The sequence below is a fragment of the Stomoxys calcitrans genome, chromosome 4, assembly GCF_963082655.1.
Source record: "Stomoxys calcitrans chromosome 4, idStoCalc2.1, whole genome shotgun sequence".
NCBI lineage: Eukaryota > Metazoa > Arthropoda > Insecta > Diptera > Muscidae > Stomoxys > Stomoxys calcitrans.
In genome coordinates this window covers 171,778,271-171,801,946 of record NC_081555.1, presented here as the reverse complement: position 1 = coordinate 171,801,946, position 23,676 = coordinate 171,778,271, and the positions used below count along the sequence as shown (strand labels likewise).

Below are 23,676 nucleotides of genomic sequence, written 5' to 3'. Positions count from 1 at the left end.
GCACTGAAAAAAAATGGCAAGAGACCTAAGACGTTCTTGAAGTAGAGCTGGCAAACTATCGATAATCGCGACATTCGATATTTTCGATAGTTTTATAATAACTATCGATAGCATCGATACCATCGTAAATTTCCAATCACCTATATTTCGAACGAAAATGAGAAGTAATAATTAGGACATCGTTTTATATAGAAGCAATATCAATGCACAGACCAAATAAAACCAATGATATAAAGTCATTTAAAAGTCATGAGAGAAATCATTGTACAAAATTTTAAAAATTGCGCCCTCTATAGGCGCAATGTATCATAAAGGATACATTCAGTGTCGGATTGCTTATTTTTGCAAAAAATTTAACTTTTGCAATAGTATCCATTGGAAAAATATCAATCGATATACCGTCAAAAAATTAAATATCGATAGAGCCATCGATATTTTGCCAGCTTTGTCTTGAAGACACACAAACTGCCTTTGTCGATTACGGCAAAATGTAATCGATTACAAATTTTGTTTATTAATAATTTTTATTTGACATCCGACAAAAAGATTCTTAAAATATAAATTAAAATTTTCACTATATACCAGTATATACAAACTTACCTCCAAATAGATTTCATCATTTGGCCGAAATGTGCTATTGATTTTGTGGAATGTTATGTTATAGTGGGGTAAGGCATGAAGAAGTTTCGCAATTACCGGCACCTTGTATTGATCCGTATACTCATGATAGTCAGCCATAATGTGTGCTGATGATGGTGGTAATGCGTGATGAAGATCTTATTATGACAGTTGTTGTGGTTTATGTTGTGGGTGTGTTGATTTATTGTTGGTGCTCCTCTCAGATGTTTTACTAAGCTCCTCCAAAAGGAGGGGTGGCTAAGTATAGAGCCTCTCTTAAGTTAAACCAGAGCGCATGAAGTGTTCATTCATTCATTCATCTTTGTGACAGTGCAAAAAATCTGTTGGATGAGACAAAGCAGAAAAGAAAATGAAATAATTGATTATTAACTCAAGTCATTTGTGGGTGATGCAATCCAAGAAAACTGACTCTGAGACCATTGAGGTCAGCAGTGTTCAACCGCATTAATGGCCAAATAAAATGTTTATGCGGAAGCTCTTCCCAACTCGTATTATGCTGAGTGCAAGTGTATGTGTGTTTGGTGTGCCATGATAAGTGTCAATGCTCCCAACATGGAGAGAATAAATAACAACAACAGCAACAAATATTATAACAACAAAAACAACACCAACAATACGATACTAGCGAATTGGGAAAATGAAGGCAAAGGAAAATGTATATGACTCGTTTTTTTTTTTGGATTTTATCCGTTTTTTATGATTTGACCGCATGTTGACACCACAATCCCAAATGAAAGCCAACAAACCGAAACCCAAAGGAGTGGAGTGACAGTGTAGTCTACTGCATATGTATAGATGTTTGTGTGTGAGTAGAGTGTGAGCCCCCCTTGTATGTAAGAAGCTCTTTGTTGTGCTGCTGCTGCATTTAAAAGAGGACAACCGACCGCCTGTCAGACAAAACGCAAAAAAAGACGACATACATTTACACACAAACAACACCTCTTCAGAACCTACACACACTTGAGCGCAATCTTACACATCCTTCATCTTTATTTTAAAACAGTGTTACCACCTGCCTTAAATCTAATTTTGACATATATATAAAAAACCTATCGTGAAAAACATACACCTAAAGAAGAATAAAAAAAATTTGATGCGGAGTTTTGAAAGTTTCAATTGTAAGTTCTTCACCCTTTAGAACAAAATTGCAAATTTTGCCCATAAACATTCCACTAAGGAACAGGGGCAAACTTCTCACATATCAATGATTACAGTCCTACTCAAGCTCAATGGTAAGAGGCCTCCTTTTTATAGCCGTGTTCGAACGACATGCCGCAGTGCGACACCTCTTTGGAGAGAAGTTTTACATGGCATAGTAACTCACAAATGATGCCAGCATTACGAGGGGAAAACCACCGCGGAAATTTTTTTTCTGATGGTCTCGCCAGGATTCGAACCCAGGTGTTCAGCGTCAAAGGTCGACATGCTAACCTCTGCGCTACGGTGGCTTTCACCCTTTAGAACAGGTTTGTAAATATTCGTATAAAGATTTCTTGTAATTCTTATATTTGCTGTGTGTTATGGATAAATAAGACGCTCTTCCCGCTACTGACACTAACACTTCATTTGAAATAATTAAATATCAACAAAACAAAAAACCATTTTAATTTTAAATAAATGTTTCGCGGAGTTAAAAAATGTGACTTTATTAAAATCTTAAGCAATTTTGTCACTTCAGAAAGTTTAATCAGCGAATAAATATGTTGCGTTCTTCCTTTTTTTAGTTTTGTCATTCAAATTGAGTGATGACACCATATCGTTAAATAAACGGCGAAAAGATTATCGATATCATGCGAAAACTGATAATAAGAAACGATTAATCGTGATTTTCACTAAATAGAACTAAAATAAAACACAGCAAGGCTATACCACGGAGAGGAATATATTTGTAGAATATTGTGACCCTCAAATGACTTATCGAAGGGAACGGGTTACTGGTTATGAATACAGGAGCCATAACCGGTCACTTCGCGATAGGCCATATGGTAGCGCGTGTGGACGATCCGCACAACGACTAGTGCGGACGCTGTCTTGTTGAAGATGAGGCAATCAAACACCTGCTCTGTTCTTGTCCAGGTCTGCAGATTCACAAGCTTTCTTTCCTAGGGAGTCGGTTTTTATTCGATCTCGGCGATCTTGCGGAGTGACCGCATAGTTGGATAAGCAAGGTTTGTTGCAACGAGGGACGTGATAAAACCCTAAACACGCGGTCATACATGCGAATACGAGAAATACGAATGCTTAGCTCTGGAAGATTGGATACTTGAGTGAGTGTGGGCCGACGCTCTAGGGAAGCACATGCCTCGTGGCGTGATGCTCTTGTTAAAAACATTTCCCCAAAGAGATGTCGCACTGCGGCACACTCTTCGGACTAGGCTATAAAAAGGAGGCCCTTTATGATTTAGCTTAAACTTGAACCGGACTGCACTCATTGATATGTAAAAAGTTTGCCCCTGTTTTACGCCAATGTCAAATATAGTCGTAATCGGTGTATTATTCGGTAAAGTTTCCGATCATGTGATGTTCCGGTGTTTGAATCTTCCATATAAACGTCATTCTGGTTCTAAAGAGTGATTTTTTTGAGGTTAGGATTTTCATGCATTAGTATTTGACAGATCACGTGGGATTTCAGACATGGTGTCAAAGAGAAAGATGCTCAGTATGCTTTGACATTTCATCATGAATAGACTTACTAACGAGCAACGCTTGCAAATCATTGAATTTTATTACCAAAATCAGTGTTCGGTTCGAAATGTGTTCATTCATGTGTTCAGCGATGAGGCTCATTTCTGGTTGAATGGCTACGTAAATAAGCAAAATTGCCGCATTTGGAGTGAAGAGCAACCAGAAGCCGTTCAAGAACTGCCCATGCATCCCGAAAAATGCACTGTTTGGTGTGGTTTGTACGCTGGTGGAATCATTGGACCGTATTTTTTCAAAGATGCTGTTGGACGCAACGTTACGGTGAATGAACACATTTCGAACCGAACACTGATTTTGGTAATAAAATTCAATGATTTGCAAGCGTTGCTCGTTAGTAAGTCTATTCATGATGAAATGTCAAAGCATACTGAGCATCTTTCTCTTTGACACCATGTCTGAAATCCCACGTGATCTGTCAAATACTAATGCATGAAAATCCTAACCTCAAAAAAATCACCCTTTATTTCTTGAGACATTGGAGGGCACAAGTATTTTCCAATCTAGCGGACATTTGTTGTGCCCTCTAACGGCTGTCATCCGAACCGATCCATAAAAACTCACTTTCCGATTCTTCTGCAAAGCAAATAGTTGGACCTGCAAAGCTGAAACCGTTTTCATTCTTTATTTCTTGTTTCTATTTCTTTTTCTCTTGAATTGTGAATGTTTACAGGATGAATAATTGAAAAGGCAACTCTTGGTGAAACTCAATTTGCTTTTGCACATGCAAACATTTGCACATACAAAACACCAAAGACACTTACATAAGTGTTTGACATACATGCAGGGAGATGTGTGTGCCAAAGTGGAGATCCATTCGCATTTACCCACTCGTCCGCTTTCTAGGCTAAATCGTTTGTTTATTTTGTCGGCCCCCATTCATCATAAACGCCATAGTCCTTCGCGTGGTTGTTGTTGTCGTCGACGTCACATCATCATCATCATCGTCATTCATCATTTATTTCTAGTCTACAACATTAACATCTCTCAATGCTGTCGTCGTCGTCATCATAATCACCAACAACACAACAAAGCATTGTTTTTGTTCAAACTAACCTACAAAGAATGTGAACTGAACTCTTCAGATTTCTGCCAACAGCAAAAGCCGTGTCACACCAACAACCTATGGCCGCTTTACATCTCCCCCCTTTTGATGGAGCATTAGTATGTGCACCATAACAAAACTGGTGAGTACATGCTTGGGGATGCATAAATGTATGTAACACAAATTCATATATATATAAATATAACACACACATACTACAAATCCATGTATGAGTGTGCATGTGTGTGGTTTAGCCCAAGAACCGACCATCGACCATACCAACAATGGGGAACAGTGCAAATACACAAATAACGTTGTTTTTGTATGCTCCTCAAATTGAATAACATTAACGAGGACATGTGTGCCTAACGGTTTTTTGATAAATGTTTGCGAGACCAAGTGTGTGTATGTGGCAGTAGTGTATTTGCTCATTGCCGTTGTCGTTTCAGCGGCGGTTCAGTAATGGTTGGATAGGTAAATATGGTAGCAACAACAAAGAAGATGACGACAAGAACGGAACTCCTTTGCAAACAAAACGGAAACAATTGTCAATTGTGCTCAACATAATTGCATTAGTTTTTGCGCAATATTCTCTCACGTTCTCTCACTCTCAGTATGATATACTTTCTCATTCATCATATTGAAGCTCTCTTGATTGTTTTTTGCTACTCATTCTTATGTTTCTCATCATCTGTTAACATTTACTCTCCTAATATATTTCTCTCTCCCCCACTACAGTACTCTCTTGCTCTAACTATGTTTTGTACTGCTGCAATTTGTATACTCTTGCCATTTGTTTCCTTATTGTGGCGGAGATAAAAATAGTTTGTGCTCCTTTTGGGAAAACAATCAAACGGAAGTTGGTTGGCATCTGTGTTACCATCAGACTCCCATTATGTATTTAACTAGGGACAACAATAAAATGCTGGATAAAATTGATGCAATACCGGAAATATCATGTGACCAAATTGCAACGTTTATTATATTACCACACATGCCTAGTGTGTGGCAAATTGTTGAAAATGAATACAATTAAAGAAAACGAAATAAATTTGATTGTAGCTTACAAAACCAAAAATACAAAAAATAAAACTGACTTTTGTACCCTCCACAATGGAATGGAGGGGTACTGATTTCATCATTTCTTTGTAAGTCATCAAAATATTTGTCGTAGACCCTACATTTTTAATCATAATTACATACATGGTCTACATGTTCCAAATCCATTCCAAGTATTTATAATGCAAATCGGTCAATAACTTGAATTTTTGAAAAAAACCAATTGCAATGTGTTACAATTTCAGAATTCATGGTCCTTGGGGTTGAGAAATTTCATGTTTATATGATGATAAATATTAGTTCATTACACTCATAGAAAAACACAGTACGAAACAAGAATTATTTGCAGGTATTATTTTATTCACATTATTTTTAATACCATTTGGTATGAATTCTGTATCAGACTATGGAGACTATTAGGAATCGACGCTCCACGTTTTCAGTTTTGTTTAGCTTTGTACAATAGCTTAATTCCTCATTTTCGAGATCTTGTGCGAAATTTCAAGGCCCTAGGTATTCCGGTCGCCTCTTCGGAGGCCCCGAAATTTGGTCACTTCGGCATTTCGAAATATTGTTTGGACTGCCGAATCTTCATTTGTGGCTCGATTTTGATTCGATTAGATAATAATTCTTTTTTTGCTGGACAGTGACCAAAATTCCCTAGATATTCACTATCTCCACTGGTTTCGGTAATATACGAGTTTTCATTTTTTTTTTTTTGTTGAAACTTTGACCGAAATTGGATTCGTATTTTGAAATTTATGGCTCGATTTTAATTTTTAATGCATGATTTGGACTCGCGACAAAATTTACACGTGACAAAAGAACAAGATGTGTCAACTTAAATGGGTGATATATGTACTTCAAAATACACTGATGGAAAAATAACGGTACTTTGCCAATGTCGCCTGGTGTTACTTTGTTCGCGTCATTGGCAAAGATTGTTAATACCATTTCGTATCAATTCAATACCAGACAAATGAGGCTATTAAGAATTGACGACATCACATTTGTATTCTTGTCACCGCGCCAGAAGTGTTGTTGAGCTTTGAGCGAATAACAATATCTAAGTAATTCTTTCTGAATTGTGCAGACAAAAGGGTCCTTCAAAAAACTAATAAAAAATTCTGCACGAATTTTTTTTACAAAACTCCACAAAATACCCCTATAGGGCAAAAATGGTTTCAAAATCGGTATTTATTAGTAAATTTTGGCTACAAATATTGTTAGGTGCAAAAATTTCTTACGTGGTCCTAGGAGACATATAGAGTAAAAACCAAAAACCTGTGCCCAATTGGGGGAAATATATAAAGAAGTATCCATCCCAAAGTAGGTATTTAAATGTGCGAAAACAACAACTCCCACAAGTATTTTCTTTGTTTTATTTAAAGCATATGAATACAGCAGAAAACATTAATGGAAATTAATCCAAATAAACTCTGAATGAGTTTGGATTGCCAGCTGAGATTTTCTTATAATTGGTATAAGTTGGATTTTGAATTATGTTACAATATTAAAACTAGTCTAGAAACACCAAATAACTTGTTTTATTTATCAAAAGTCCAAGGTTCAAAGAAGTTTAAAGAAGTTTACTTGTCCAAAAATGTCATTTATGTGAAAAGCAATATTTTTTTGTGTGTACATAATCTTAGCAGATTACCCGAAGACGAAGTGTACCCGATAATTAGATGGGTGGGCTGATTTTAGCCAATTTTTTGTTGTACTTTATTAGTAAACCCAAACTCACCTATCTCATTTTTAAATTTGGGCACCAAGTAGACCCCAAAGCACCCCGAAACGGTTAATTATATCGATCAATACAACATGGGACTTTAATGAAAAGTATTTCGGAGCAGAGTATGTATTTGGTATAAAAATAAAGGGTTAAGTTGGAAATTAATAAGTTAAAAAACTTACTGCTGGCCTGGACGAATCTTATATATCGTTTTTGATATTCGTTCTTATGGAGAGATTAATGAAAAAAAGATGAAATCAATCACCAGCCTAACCGACAAAAAAATATTAAACGAATCGCGTTTGCCAAATCCATTGCACTATTTCTTCCTATGGGCAGAGTCCAAATGAGCATTATTGGAGATGTAAAAGTTTTATTAAATTCGAATAAGACTAGCCTTCTGCTGGTGCTAAAGAAGTAACATCTGAAGATTGGTACATCCGGATATGGACCATTGACCGATCTCAATATGCATAGTTAATCTGAATCAGGGCTTATATCAAGAGCTTGGCAGTCATCGACCAAAAATTGCGCCCTCTAGGGGCTTAAGTTGTCAAATTACAGAACAGTTTATATGTGAGTTATGTTTAAGCTTGAGTCGATTGTAAATACACATATATGTACTCCGTAGGCTCTTCAACCTAGATGTATTTTGAGATATTACAAACGGAATGACGGATACAAACATTTTCCAAATAGCAGTATGTACACAAGGTGGTGCCTTTCTTCCTTCCTCTTTGATGACTTATTGAATTTCCATTAAGATACTCTTAATATTTTCAGATGACTCATACATACAAATAGAGCTTTTTATGCATGCGTTTAGCTGGAGGAACATTTTCTCAAAATTATTGAATGACTAATAACAAAAGTTCTGTCCTACCTCTTAAAAACATGCAATATTATTATAGTCTATTAAAAAAAACACAAAACTTAATGCAGCCTTAAAATAAGTTTATTTGATAGATTAACTTTATAGAACTGTCAAATAAACCCACTTTAAAGTCAAATCAAGTTTTGTGAATTCCGGTGTTAGTATTTGCAATCAAAACACACGCAATGTCATGCAACAAGGTATTGCATACTTATAGGGGTTTGCTCTAATAAGATCTTAAGCCCCTATTACACGATCAGACGTCATATGTAATTTCAAAATCAATAAGGAAAGGCAAAAGTCGGGCGGTGCCGATTTTATAATACCCTATCTTATTTAGGTATTGCCCAAAATCTGACGAACATATATGTGGGAGATACATCCAAATCTGACCAAACTTCTTAGATATTGTGGAAGGCATCGAGGAAACCGTAGTACGAAATTTTGGAAAGATTGATCAATAAATGCGCTTGAAGTGGCTCTAGAAGTGAAAACAGGGCGATGTACATATATGGCAGCTATATTTACACCTGAACCAATTTCTATGAAATTCACCTGTAATATTGGGTTGCCCAAAAAGTAATTGTCGGTAATATAGTAGTAAAATAGTCGACGTTGACAAATTTTTTCAACGGCTTGTGACTCTGTAATTGCATTCTTTCTTCTGTCAGTTATCAGCTGTTGCTTTTAGCTTGCTTTAGAAAAAAAGTGCGCGAAATTTTGTTTACATTTGCTTGTTTAGCGTCAATTTTAATATGGGTACCACCACAACGCTTGTGATATGCACCTTAAACGCAATGAATTCGATCCGTTTTTAAAACGAATTATAATCGATCATGGTCCAAGCATGGTGAACCAGCTCAAACCACTTCAAACGATTAATTCGGATGTTTACTGTCAACAATTGGACGAATTGAATACAGCCATCAAGGAGAAGCGACCAGAATTGGTCAATCGTAAAGGTGTCATATTCCACCAGGACAACGCTAGACCGCACCCATCTTTGGTCACTCGCCAAAAACTGAGTGAGCTTAGCTGGGAACTTTTGATGCATCCACCATATAGCCCTGACCTTGCACCATCAGACTACCATTTATTTCGATCTTTGCAGAACTCCTTAAATGGTAAAACTTTCGGCAATGATGAGGCTATAAAATCGCACTTGGTTCAGTTTTTTGCAGATAAAGGCCAGAAGTTCTATGAGCGTGGAATACTAAATTTGCCAGGAAGATGGCAAAAGGTTATCGAACAAAATGGCAATTATATATTTGATTAAATTTCATTCTAAGTGCATTTACTTTCTTTTAAAAAATCCGCAATTACTTTTTAGGCAACCCAATATTAAGGGTCATAGAAAATCCTTCCTGCCAAATTTCGAGAGAATCGATTAACACATGAGCACTTTTTGCAATATTTCTCAAAATCGGACGAACATATACATGGGAGCTATATCTAAATCTGAACCGATTTCGACTAAACTTTATAGATAGTCTGGAAGTCGTCTAGGAAAGCGTTGTACAAAATTTTGGGAAGATTGGTCAATAAATGCGCTTGCAGTGGCTTTAGGAGTGAAAATCGGGCGATGTATACATGAAGCTATATCTAAATCTAAACCAATTTATATGAAATTCACCAGTTATATAAAAAGTCATAAGAAAATCCTTCTCGCCAAATTTCGGGGAATTGATTAACAAATGAGCACTTTATTGCAAAATCGGACGAACATATACATGGGAACTTTATCTTATGAATATAGAAAGTGACAGCTTATATGACATGTCTGATCGTGTAATAACAGCTTTAGACTGTGTTTGTTTGTTGGTTGGTTCCGTATATAGACCCGAAAACAGCCAAACCGATTTTATTTAAATTTTCGCGGAATGTGTAGGGTGGTCTGAAACAAATAAAGGTTAGGTAAGAGTGGCAGTCCTTTACAGACTCATTTAGACAATTTTAAGTCCATTGTGATACCAGAGTAGCGACAGACCAAGGCTTCTAGCGGGAATCGATCCCACGACCTGCACTGGTAATCCAAGCACGCTACCAACTCGGCTACCGGGGCGCCCAAAGGAATAAAAAAAAAAATTTTTGTTATCTGAAGAGCGTGCGTAAGGTAGAGGGTCCTCCCTGACGTCAATGTTTTGAAAAGCAATATCTCGGAGATGAGATCGCTTATAAATCTAATCGACATTTTTTGTATCCTTGTAGTAAGACAAAAACTTGTAGTAAGACAAATACTTGGAGTTAATCAAACTGGTTGAACGTCCCACCCTAAAACCCAACATGTTACGACTAGCACAATGTAGGTATGAAATGAAAGGTTTTTGTGAGTAGTAGGGATAATATTGCACATGATTCGAACCCAGGCGTTCAGTGTCAAAGGCGGACATGCTGACCCCAACGTGCCCAACACACAAAACAGAAAATGAGATCACTAGGCAGGCCAGTCAGAAACTCTTGCCGGTGAGAGCATACACAACTCCAGAATGACGAGAGGCCTGGAGAGGATGCAGACAGGGAAAAGGTCTTTACCCATTATCCGAAGCAGCGACACAGTAAGAGCTCGACTGTCTTTAACTCTTTCTCGTCATTACACACATTGCAGAGGTCTGATTCTCCCTGATGCCGCAATGCCCTGCCAGGACTTCTATCATCAGTCCGAGGCCATGTCCAGGAGTAATGATGTCCTGTTCCGCGAAATATTCGGACACAGAGCCTTTGCCACTCTGCAACCTACAACGCCAGCCTACACATTGGAAGCGTCAATGATTATTAGCGTTGATTGGTTGGTATTCCGTTATGCTTTCCGAATGGTGAGGTTGAAAAGAGTGTGCAGATATTAATTCGCCCCATGCCAATATGGACATACACCTAACCCAGTTATCGGCTTGTTTTGTGCTCTAATTACTAAAAAGTAACTTAAAAAAATCTAAGTTAAGAATTTTGTTCTACCTACAAAATCCTTAATTGTTTTATACGCCCTAAGTTGGTTCATGTTTGGTATTATGTCCTAAGTGTCACTGCCCGTGAAAGCCAGACAGTGACATAGGAAATGTTCCAACGCCTCATCAACTTTTCCACATGCCCTGCACATGCTATTAGTTGCCGCACCGATTTTGCATAAGTGAGCTCATAGTCCTATGTGTCCCGTTATGATACCAAAAGCTATGTATTCTAACCTCATCCTTACTTCCTTTCAGTAATAGCCTCGTCTTCCCACGATCCGGATCTCCCCATAGAATTTTCATCGTCCTAACAAACGTTTCGCTATTCCACAGTGTTCCATGTGCGCTCGTCGCCAACTTGGACTGCATCGACCCGAAAGGCTTCGGGTTAATCATGTTTGTAAGTAAGGCATTCGAAAACAGACCTCGGTGCTTGGCGTCTCAATGTAGGCCCCTAAGTGCACTCTTTCTTCTAGCTTTGATCCATCTGTGTAGCATGATCTTCCAGATGACAGCAACAGAGCTCAACCATTCTAAGGCTATGCCGCTGGCAGCAGTGCCTCGCATTTGACCTCAAGAGTTGTCTCAGGTTCCCACCGCGACGGTAAGACCTGCTCCTATCCTCTATCCATTCTCTCATTGCCTTAAGTCTCATAGCCGCAGTGGCTGCCTCACACTTTATCTAAATGCCTATAGGTCGGATATCTAGAATAGTTTCCAATGTCCTAGTGGGCGTGGTCCTGATCGCTCCGTCATCCTTAGAGGAGGCGTTAATCTACTTCTTTCACTTCAAGACTGTTCGTGACCTTACCGTTCTGGTTGTAATTGCCCTGATGGCTAGTTTATTGTCCGTAGCGGTGTTCACACTCGACTTCCTCGCGTTAACACCACAACACCACACGCATTCCGCGATCGCCCGGATCTCTGCCTGCAAGACCATATTATGGTCAGGCAGTCGAAAACAGATTTCAGTACCTGGGTTCTCAATGTAGATACATAAGCCCACTCTGTCCTCTACCTATGATCCATTTGTGTACCATGATCTTCCAGATGGCAATACCAGAGTTCCATCAATCCTAGACTGTGGCGATAGCGGCAGTGCCTCGCATTCGTCGTCGCAGGTATCCGATCGGAAACCTCTTCCCTTCCTTCCAAGTTTCCTTTCGTCGCCTCGATTATAACGATGATATGACTTGCTCCTGTCCTCTATCCATTCTTCCATTGCCTTAAGTCTCATAGCGGCAATGGCTGCCTAACACTTAATCTGAGTGTCTATGAGTTCGGATATCTAAAATAGTCTCCAATGGCCTAGTGGGCGTGGACCTCATTGCTGGGTTGTACCTTTTCTCCATCGCAGTCCACAAAACTACTGAGGCGTAAGTAAGTATTAGTTCAATCACGCTTTTATAGAGCCTTGGTTTCAGGTCCCATTTCGAGCCTGCGGCCCGTCTGCAGGAGGTTCGTTATCATTGAGCTTGAACTTGAATCGGACATCACTCATTAATATGTGAGTATATTAATAGAATGTTCAAGGGCAAAAATGCAATTTGACATGACGCATGGACGGTATCAATTCTTCGCATTATTAAAACCCCGTTAACACTGCTCATTAAATCCGGATTTAAGGCTCTCGTCAGCTGATTTTATAAAGGGAAAACAGATGATCAAGCCATTAAATCCGGATTTAAAGAGTATTGTAAACGGAATTTAAGCTTTATATACAATTATATCTCGATTTAACTTTCCGAGTACTTGAAATTTTTCCTCTTTGAGGTATGGTATGATTTCCCAAAACCCGTGTAAACCAATATACGACTCTTCTAAATCAGTTTTTAACCTAAGTTAAGACTTCTTGATCACTAGGAGGGGCTCGATAGTAGGTCGTATAGTCGTATGTGACATTATGTATGGTGCCCTGTAGCCGATTTTGCAGCTTTCTCGTTTTAACAGTTCGAGGGGTCGTGGGTTTGATTCCCGCTAGAAGCCGGATCTGTCGCTACTGTGGTATCACAATGGACTAAAACGGTCTAAAAGTGCGTTTATATTGGTCATTAAATCCGATTCATGACCTTTTCGAGATTTTAGTGCTAAATCCTATGTTTTTTTTTGCAGATTTTATCATACAAAAATAAATCCCACTTTACAGGATTTATTTTTAAATCCCAAATAAATCCGATTTCATGGCTGACTAATCGATAATTGTACCAAAATAAGCAACTGTTTTCAAGAATTGTGTATGCACATTCATGTATATATGCATGTACGCTTATGTATGTCACTTAAATCCCCCAAAAACGCAGTGTAAACTGACAGGATTTGTGTTTCGATTTAGTTAAATCCAGATCATAAAAATTTCAACGTAAACGATCTTTCAATTTTACTTCTAGGATATCAATAGATCACGGTTCTTATACATATTGGATGAACATTTTCATGTAGACTTCTGCTATTACTTTTGATATCCATGGATTCATATATATATATATAGAATATGAGCCCGGCTGCGCCGGAAATGCTATATTAGAGAAAACCCTTAATTTAGAAATGTATGCCTAATTACAGTTGAAAAGGTATTCCAATTTTCCTGTGGATTTTTCTACTCTGAAATACCTTTTATTTAAACCCAAATAAGTAAAGGTCCTGTTTAAGGGTGTGGTGCATTCCCAGAGACTTGGTCTCAAAAGTGGAAGTCAATTTCATGCTCTACTCCCAAAGACCTTTCATTTAAGTTCTATACTGCCACGGTCGGTAAATATGTCCGAAACACTTAGTCCCACAATTAGATATCAGATTCGATTTTTACTTTCAAATACCTATTATTTGATACCTATATTTTAGTGATTGGTCTATAAATCCGTTTGTCCAGTTTTGGGGGTGGGCTGCCCCGCTAGGTACACCACCTCAGATTCTGATACCAAATTTTTGATTTTAAGTTAATGTTAGTGTGCCAACAAAATTTAGCTTAAATCGCCATACCCATCTCCGCGATCTGGTGTTTTTGAAAATTATTGTTTAGGCCCGTCTTAGAATGGGGGCCGCAACGAAGTCATAACGAAGATAAATGCTGTATGATACATTTTGACCACTCTGCCCTCTATCTGTTCATTTTGGATTCTCCAAATTAGCCCCATTTGCTGGCTATTTTCCATGTGATCAACTAAATCTATTTGACAACAGCCAGTAGATGGCGCTAATTTAAATGTTAGTGCTACTACTCCCTTGGAGTGGCTAAACGACTATAAATTTGATCATAATGTGGTAGTTGTGTAAAAATGACTATATGACAACATATTAAATAGTCATTATTTAGACTTTTTTTAATCAAATCAAATTGCCATATTAAACGATATTCTGTGGTAAATAACGAATTTGCCAGTCTTTATATTTGGTGCGGTGGTGATAGTTCTTACTATTAAACCATGTAAAACTTTTGAACAACAAAAGTGTTGCCCAGCAGCATGTCGTTTGGTCTTGTCTATCGATGAGCTAAAAATGGTTGCAACCTTAACATTTGCAACTCCTCCTATAACGGCGAATGTCATGCCTACATTTATCACATTAATTAAATCACAGTTTCCTGTTTGGTCATTATGGTTGATCGCCTGTTTTGGGGTGCGGTGGTCCGCAAGATGTATAAGCAGAATGAAGATATCAGATTCGCAGTCCACAACCTTATACCCTTAATGTAACCCCATATTGTCATGATTGGTGTATACAGCCATTTGGTGGAGGGTGTCTATATGAGGCTAGGGTGCCACACTCCATCTGCCAATTGAGCACATATTTGAATGACGCACTCTACTCAAAAATATGTATCATTTGATCCCCCATTGTTTTAATTGGTCAAATAATCTATTGGAGGCGATATTTGGAGGTAAAGCGCCACCTAGATTCTTGGACACAAAGTTTAATGCCATATTCGTAATCATTTGAGTCTTATATAGCTATGACCGAGTAAAATTCCCATGGGGGGCCTTATGGGGTGGGTCGACCCGCGATTACTTAAAATCATTTTTATACCCTCCACCATAGGATGCAAATTGCAAATTTTGCCCATGAATATTCCACTAAGGAACAGGGGCAAACTTCTCACATATCAATGAGTGCAGTCCGATTCAAGTTTAAGCTCAATGATAAGGGGCCTCCTTTTTATAGCCGAGTCCGAACGGCGTGCCGCAGTGCGACACCTCTTTGGAGAGAAGTTTTACATGGCATAGTACCTCACAAATATTGCCAGCATTAGGAGGGGAAAACGACCGCCGAACATTTTTTTCCAGGATTCGAACCCAGGCGTTCAGCGTCATAGGCGAACATGCTAACCTCTGCGCTACGGTGGCCTCCACCATAGGATGGGGTATACTAATTTCGTCATTCTGTTTGTAACACCTCGAAATATGCGCCTGAGACCTCAGTATATATATATATTTTTTTTTTTATCGTCATGTCATTTTAAGTCGATCTAGCCATGTCCGTCTGTCTGTTGAAAGCACGCTAACTTTCGAAGGAGTAAAGCTAAGCTCTTGAAATTTTGAACAAGTACTTCCTTTAAGTGTAGGTCGGTTGGGATTGTAAATGGGCCAAATCGGTCCATGTTTTAATATAGCTACCATATAAACCGGTCTGGGTCTTGCCTTCTTGAGCCTTTCTTATCCGATTTGACTGAAATTTTGCACCTGGTGTTTTGGTATCACTTCCAACAACCGTGTTAAGTATGGCGCAAATCGGTACATAACCTGATATAGCTGTCATATAAACAGATCTGGGATCTTGACATCTTCAGCTTTTAGAGGGCGCAATTGTTATCCGATTTAGCTGTAATTTTGCACGTAATGTTTTGGTATCACTTCCAATAACTGTGCAAAGTATTGTATATTCAAATCGGTTCATAATCTGGTATAGCTGCCGTAGCTCAGCCGCTAAATGGCGCAATTCCAATCCGATTTGGCTGAAATTTTGTATGAAGTGTTTTGTTATGACTTCCAATAACTGTGCAAATCGGTACATAACCTGATATAGCTGCCATATAAACCGATTTGGGATCTTGACTTCTTAAGCCTCCAGAGGGCGCAATTCTCATCCGATTTTTCAGAAATTTTGTACAACGGCTTCTCTCATGACCTTCAACAGTCGTGTCTAATATGGTCTAAATCGATCTATAGTTTGATACAGCTCCCATATAAACCGATCTCCCGATTTAGCTTTTTGAGCTCCTACAAGGCGCAATTCTTATTCGAATGGATTGAAATATTACACAAAGACTTCTACAATGTTCAGCATTCAATTCATTTATGGTCCGAATCGGACTATAACCCAATATAGCTCCAATATCATAATAGTTCTTGGCACGATCTTACATGTTTATGTCATGTTCGTAATCTTCTCCCGAATACCTTTCATTTGAGTCCTATTTTGATATGTACGTCCAATATGTTTGTTTGGAGAACTTTTGGGGTTGGGGTTGATTTTGGGTGGTATTTTGGGGTAACGGGGAAGTGTCCGCTCCCTTCCAATATAAACAAATTATATAGCCTATTCCTTCTTCCTGACCTGACTTTCGCAATCTCTTCCCGAATACCTTTCATTTGAGTCCCATATTGCCCCGATCGGTCAACTTTTATTTGTGGGTGGTACTTTTGGGTTGAGGGTCCGCCCCACTCTAGATATCAAAATACATTTAAGTTCCACATTGACATGGTCGGTAAATATGACCGATTTAGGGGTGTTTTGGGGATTGGCCCTCACAAACACTTAGCCCGGAAAATATATCAGCAACATGCTCTATTCTCATATAACTATATATCATTTATTTGAAACCCATATTGCCATTGGCCTTAATATTGGATATCAAAATCGTTTTCTATTCGCATTTAAACTCATTAAATCGCATATTGCAAAAGTCAGCAATTATGTCCTGTTTGGGGTATTGACCCTAAAAACTATTAATATATAGTTCCACTCTCTTTAAGACCCAAATTATCTTGGTGAGTAAATACGTCACATACGGGACAGTTGGTCCCTAATGTTGATATCAGATACGTGGTCTACTCCCAAATACTCTTAATTTGAGCCCCATATTTCCATAGTCGGCAAACATGACCGGTGTGGTAGCTGTTTTGGGGGATGGGCGGGCCACTCAGTGAATTGGCCTTGAAAATATATATCGAATTCGTGTTATACTCTAAAAATCCTTTTATTTGAGCCTCATATTGTAATAGTCAGCAAATACTTACAATTTGGGTGTTGTTGTGAGGGTGGGGTGGCCCCATAGACACTTTTCCTAAATATTAATATCAGTTTTGTGCTTCACTCCCAAAGACCTTTCATTTGAGCCCCTTATTGCTATGATCGTAAATGTGTGCCTATGGGGAGATTTTTGGGGAGGGGCGGCCCCCCAAACACTTGGTCTCATTTTTGGATATCAGATTCGAATTCTACACTTAAATACCTTTTATTTAAGCCCCACATTCCCATGGTCAGTAAATAAGTCCTGCTTGGAGGTTTTTTTGGGGGAGGGGTGGAGCCTCAGAAACGTGGCCCCACATTTGGATATAAAATTCGTATTCTAATCGCAAATACTTTTCATTTGAGTCCCATATTGCCATGGTCGGTAAATATGTCCGATTCGGGGTGTTTTGGGGCTTGGGGTGGTCCCCTAACACTTGGACCGACAATTGTTTTCTTATCCTAAATACCTTTCATTTGAGTCCCATATTGTCGTGATTGGTCTAAATATATGTTTGGTAGGTTTTAGAGAGGGGCGGCCCCCCTAGGTACCCCATCCGAAATTTGGATACCAAATTTTTATTTTTAGGGTACTATATGAAAGCACACAAAATTTCGCTTAAATCGCACCACCCGACTCCGAGATCTGGCGTTTCTGAAAATTAGAGTATGGGGGAGGGTCCGCTCCCCCTTCAGATATCAAAAAATGTAGTACCCTATTTTCACCACGGGATCATTATGCACCATCTGTGAATTTTTATATATAAGATATAGATATATATATAGACCCCACGCGTAGAACTTGACGAATGCAAGGGGTATATAACATTAGGCCCGATTTAAATTTACTCCTTTATCAAGACTTGCATATAATTAATAACCCTTTTTATGAGCACAAGAAAGATTTTATAAAATATGTAGTTCTTCTTCTAATAAATTTTAATTCATTTTCTTTTTCTCTTTACTATTTCCTATTTCATTTACTACACCAATCACCCTGAACCCTAAATTTATCTCAATACAAACAAAACGCAAAATCTTACGAACGTCAGTCAATACGGAAACAAAACATTCCACGACGATGCTCTTTTGTACTACCCCACACTGCATACCGATGGGTATTTTTTTTTTTGACATTTTTCTTACTAATTTGGGATTTACGTCTCACGCTCTCCCTCTCTCAAACTGTCTTATGCTCTGTGGCTGCCAGTGTATGTCAAGGGATGCGGCAAGGGCTTTTCATTACGTTGACCTGGCATCTCTATACACTCAGTGTGGGTTTGTTTGCTCTTTCGTTACTGGGAAAAATTCGTACCAAAAAAAAAATAATTCGAGATATATAAACTATTGCAACTTAAGAACTGCAAGGACACCATGCAAAAGGATGGGTGGTGTGTGCGGGTGTGTGTGTGTGTGTGATTAATACACTTTTTTCTTGCTAAATTTGTCCCGTAATGAGAGCAACAAAGAACGACACTGATGAAAGATACTTTTTGGGCAGGGAGAGTTTAGTTTAGTTAAGCAGCGGCAGTGTTGGAAAAGAGCAAGGGTTTTTGTGGGGGGGAGGAAGAGGGGAGGAGAGGGAAGAGTTCAAGACACAGGACCTCCAGAAGTGGAACTCCAGCCAGGACAGAACAGGCAATTGGATATTAAAATAACAAAATATGTGTGATGTGATGATATGACCATACTCATGATGTCGATAATGATGATATAAAGACTTTTGTCAGACAGGGAGTGACTCGGCCAAAAAAAAAACAAAAAAAGAAAGAAAACTAAAGTGTATTAATTTAATTAAAATATTAAGTACAAAGTTTTTGCACACGCAAGCACCCACATACACCCACCCACCTATACACACACACACACCTACAACTCAACACTCAATTCAACACACAACTAGGGATTTGAGGTATCCTTTTAGAGTCCTTTTTGTTTTTTTATTATTATTAAAATTAAAATTGTGATTTGTACCATTCCATTTGTTTTATTGTGTATTTTTTTTTTTGTGTTTGGTTTTTGTTGAGTGGGCTGGAAAGCGACTTGGGTTGGTCGCTTTCATATATCCTCCACACGGTGGCTGTTTGTTGGCTTTTGCACTATTAATTCATGGCGTTTCCTTTGCACTGTTTTAGGAGGATTTTCTTTTCACATTAGTTATGTATGTATCTTGGGGTTTTTCGATTACAATTTCAATGGGAATAAACATTTTTTTCGTCGCCTTCGTTATCCTTTGGCCGTTGTAGTTTTCAGACTATGAAGGGGCGTTTTTCCTTGCTCAAGTGCTCTCTACTATTCGTTTTTTTTTTATTCAAAACTTGATTTCATTTGATTTAACATTTTTCGAAAATGTTTTGCATAAATAATGAAAAAAAAAAACATTTAAGTATTTCTGTATTGGTAATTTTTTTCAAACGTTCTTATTGGAATGGATACGATATCTTTGCTTTCGTATATTTTAATAGAATTATTTTTTTTTTTAAATATTATTTGGCTTTTTGCTACACAAAAAAGGACACACACAGAAATTCTTGTCTGCGGTTTGAATTTACTATCACACGGCGAGCACGACCGTAAAACAGAACTTTACATTTTGAGCAGCGAACAAAGTATGAAAATTTTTCTATTTAACCCGGTCACACCCTCAATATACAGGATAAAATACAGGATTCGATTATGCGTACGAATACACACAAAAAGCAAGGCAAGCACAGCCAAGTCAACGAGCCAACCAGCCAGCCAGCCTGCTAACCATCCACACACCGAAAAAGAGCATAAAAAAGGTAGCACAGCAGGAGCTAGGCGAGCAGTGAGTGAGTGTCTCAATGCCTGAGACCATTACCCCACATACCCTCTCGGGCTGTCCTTTATTCCTTCCTTTCATTATGGTTGTCATCATAACATCGATGTGTTTGTTTGTCCTCCTTTGGGTTTATGTTTATGCTGCTGCCACACAAAATTACTTTTCTCTCATACTCTCCCTGTTGCTAACAATCTCTCATTCTCATTCTCCCACTCCTGCTCTAATGGCTCTCAATCTTTAGCACTTAGATGCTTGCTCTCAGTTTCTCTTTCAGATGGAGGTCCTTGGTAGATGTGTAGTAGTGGTACTTCCATGGATGCTTCAATTATGCATCATCCATGTGCTAGTATTGCAGGAAGACACTTAACACTGTTTTGCATAAGGGTGGTGAAATGAGGTGAAGTTATTGCCAAAGTGAAATCAATGCAAATAATGACAACGAAATTTTAAATGTGTGAATCGCATTAGAACCCTTTAAATTTCTACTGAACAGGATGCAGATTGAACCATTTTTATACCCACCACCGAAGGATGGGGGTATATTCATTTTGTCCTTCCGTTTGCAACACATCGAAATATCGATTTAGGACCCAATATAGTATATATACTTTTGATCAGCGTAAAAATCTAAGACGATCCATGTCCGTCCGTCTGTCTGTTGAAATCACGCTACAATCTTTAAAAATAGAGATATTGAAACTTTGTACAGATTCATGTTTTGTCCATAAGCAGGTTAAGTTTAAAGATGGGCTATATTGGACCGATTTAGGGTCTTGGGCCCATAAAAGCCACATTAATTATCCGATTTTGCTGAAATTTGGGACAGTGAGTTGTGTAAGGGCCCTTCGACACCCTTCTTTAATTTGGCCCAGATCGGTCCAGATTTGGATACAGCTGTCATATAGACCGATCCTCCGATTAAGGGTCTTGGGCCCATAAAAGCCACATTTATTATTCGATTTTGATTTAGGATATTGAGTTGTTTTAGGCCCTTCGACATAATTCGTCAATTTGCCTCTGATCGGTTCAGATTTTGATATAGCTGCTATATAGACCCATCTCTCGATCTAAGGTCTTGCGCTCATAAAAGTCGTAAAATATGGGACAGTTCGGTCCAGATTTGGATATAGCTGTCATATAGACTGATTCGCAGATTTAAGGTTTTGGGCCAATAAAAGGCGCATTTATTGTCCGATGTCTCCGAAATTTGGGACAGTGAGTTAAGTTAGGCCCCTCGACAAACTTTTACAATATGGAAGATATGGGTCCAGAATTAGATATAGCTGCCATATAGACCCATCTCTCGATTTAATGTTTTACGCCCATAAAAGGCGCATTTATTGTCCGATGTCGCCGAAATTTGGGATAGTGAGTTGTGTTAGGCCCTTCGGCTTCCTTCTTCAATTTCACTCAGATGGGTTCAGATTTAGATATAGCTGCCATATAGACCGATCTCTCGATTTAAGGTTTTGGGCCCATAAAAGGCGCATCTATTGTCCGATGTCGCCGAAATTTGGGATAGTGAGTTGTGTTAGGCCCTTCGGCTTCCTTCTTCAATTTCACTCAGATGGGTCCAGATTTAGATATAGCTGCCATATAGATCGATCTCTCTCGATTTAAGGTTTAAGCCCATAAAAGGCGCATCTATTGTCCGATGTTGTCGAAATTTGGGACAGAGAGTTCAGTTAAACCCCTCCACATATATCTGTAATTCTATCAAGATTTGCATATCGCTGCCTTATAGACCGATATTTCGATTTAAAGTCTTGGCCCAAAAAAAGGCGCATTTGTAATCCGATTTAATTGAATTTTGACACATTGACTTATGTTAAGCTTTTCGACATCCATGTTGATCGGTTTATTTTTAGATATAGCTACTAAAAAGACCAATATTTTGTTAAACACAATTGAACAATGACTTGTACTTATTAGTATTTGGTCCAAATCGGATCATATTTCGATATAACTGCTATGGGATATAAGGTATGCAATTTTCACCGGATTTTGATGAAAGGTGGTTTAGATATATACCCGAGGTGGTGGGTATCCAAAGTTCGGCCCGGCCGTACTTAAAGCCTTTTTACTTGTTTGTTCAAAAATTTTACATGAGATGACTATTAAATAGGTAGTCATTTATAGACAACTACCAGATGATGATCAATGTTATAGGCGTTAAGCCACTCCAAGCGAGTAGTAGCACTAACGTGTATGCTAGCGCAATCTACTAGGTGTTTTCAAATGGATTTAGTTGATCTAATTGAAAACATGAACAAAAAGAGGGCAGAGTGGTCAAAATTGATCATGCAGCATTTATCTTTCTTATGACTTCGTTGTGGTTATTTGCGGTATTATTTCGTAACTTTCCCTCTCTAACACGGGCCTTAACAATCATTTTCAAAAACACCAGATCTCGGAGATGGGTAAGGCGATTTAAGCGAAATTTAGTTGGCACACTTACATTAACTTAAAATCAAAAATTTGGCATCAGAATCTGAGGTGGGGTGCCTAGAAGGGGCAACCACTCCCGAAACTCGCCAAAGGAATTTATGGACTAATCACTACAATATGGATATCAAATTAAAGGTATATCACCTCACCCCCAAAAAAAACCTCAAATCGGACATATTTACTTTTTAAATAAGAGGTATTTGAGAGTGGAATAAAAAAATCCACAGGAAAATTGGAATACATTTTCAACTGAAATTTGGAGGACTCCTCTCCAATATAGCATTTTCGGGCGCAGCAGAGCGGGTCGGGCTCAGCTAGTTCTTATAGATAAAAATCAATTTGTGTTTGTTTGTTTGTTTGCATGTTCCGTATAGACTCGAAAACGGTTGAACTGATTTTCTTCAAATGTTCACATAATGATTCCGTGTTGAAAATAGGGGAGGGCGGACCCTCCCCCTTACCATAATTTTCAGAAACGCCAGATCTCGGAGATGGGTGAGGCGATTTAAGCGAAATTTTGTGTACTCTCTTTAAGTAACCTAAAACCAAAAATTTATGTTATCCAAATTTTGGATGGAGGGACAGGCCACCCCAAGCGCAATGGCAATATGGGGCTGAAATAGAAGTTATTTGTGAGTAGAGGGGAGTGGAGCGCCCCTCCCCCTAAACAACCCCCAAAGAGTATAAATTTACCGACCAATAGCAATATGTAGCTGAAATGAAAGGTCTTTAGTAGTAGAGCACGATATCAACATTCGGTAAAAAGTGCCTATAGGGCAGTTTCTCCCCAAAGCACCCCCAAGAGCAAAAATTTACGGACCATAGCAATATTAGGTTCTCCAAATTATTTTTTAAAACCAAAATTTTAATAAATTTTTTGTGATTGTTCAAAGAGGTTAGCATGTCTGCCTATGACGCCGAACGTCTGGGTTCGAATCCTGGCGAGATATCGCACTGCGGCACGTTCAGACTCGGCTATAAAAAGGAGGCCCCTTATCATTGAACTTAAATTTGAATCGGACTGTACTCATTGATATGTGGGAAGTTTGCCCATGTTCCTTAGTAAAATGTTCATGGGCAAAATTTGCAATTTGCATTGTTCAATGCATTTTACTAGACACATTTAGCCTAAACTGACGTGGCAATTGTGGTTAGGGAACGTTTCTCAGCACTCTAAGAAATATACTTCAGGAAGCTCTACGTGCA

The 23,676-nt window shown here is 38.5% G+C and overlaps 1 protein-coding gene across 1 annotated transcript in view; it reads right to left on the bottom strand.

Moving 5' to 3' along the window:
- Positions 1 to 19,818, bottom strand: part of LOC106090551 (protein tweety) — a 33,382-nt gene extending 13,564 nt beyond the window's left edge. Inside the window, exons 1-2 of the mRNA XM_013256786.2 lie at positions 19,194 to 19,818; positions 601 to 959 (exon numbers count right to left, since the gene is read on the bottom strand). Coding sequence (XP_013112240.2) covers positions 601 to 738 — 138 coding nt within the window. The 5' untranslated portion in view covers positions 739 to 959; positions 19,194 to 19,818. The remainder of the gene's footprint in view (positions 1 to 600; positions 960 to 19,193) is intronic.
- Between the last annotated feature and the right edge of the window lie 3,858 nt (positions 19,819 to 23,676).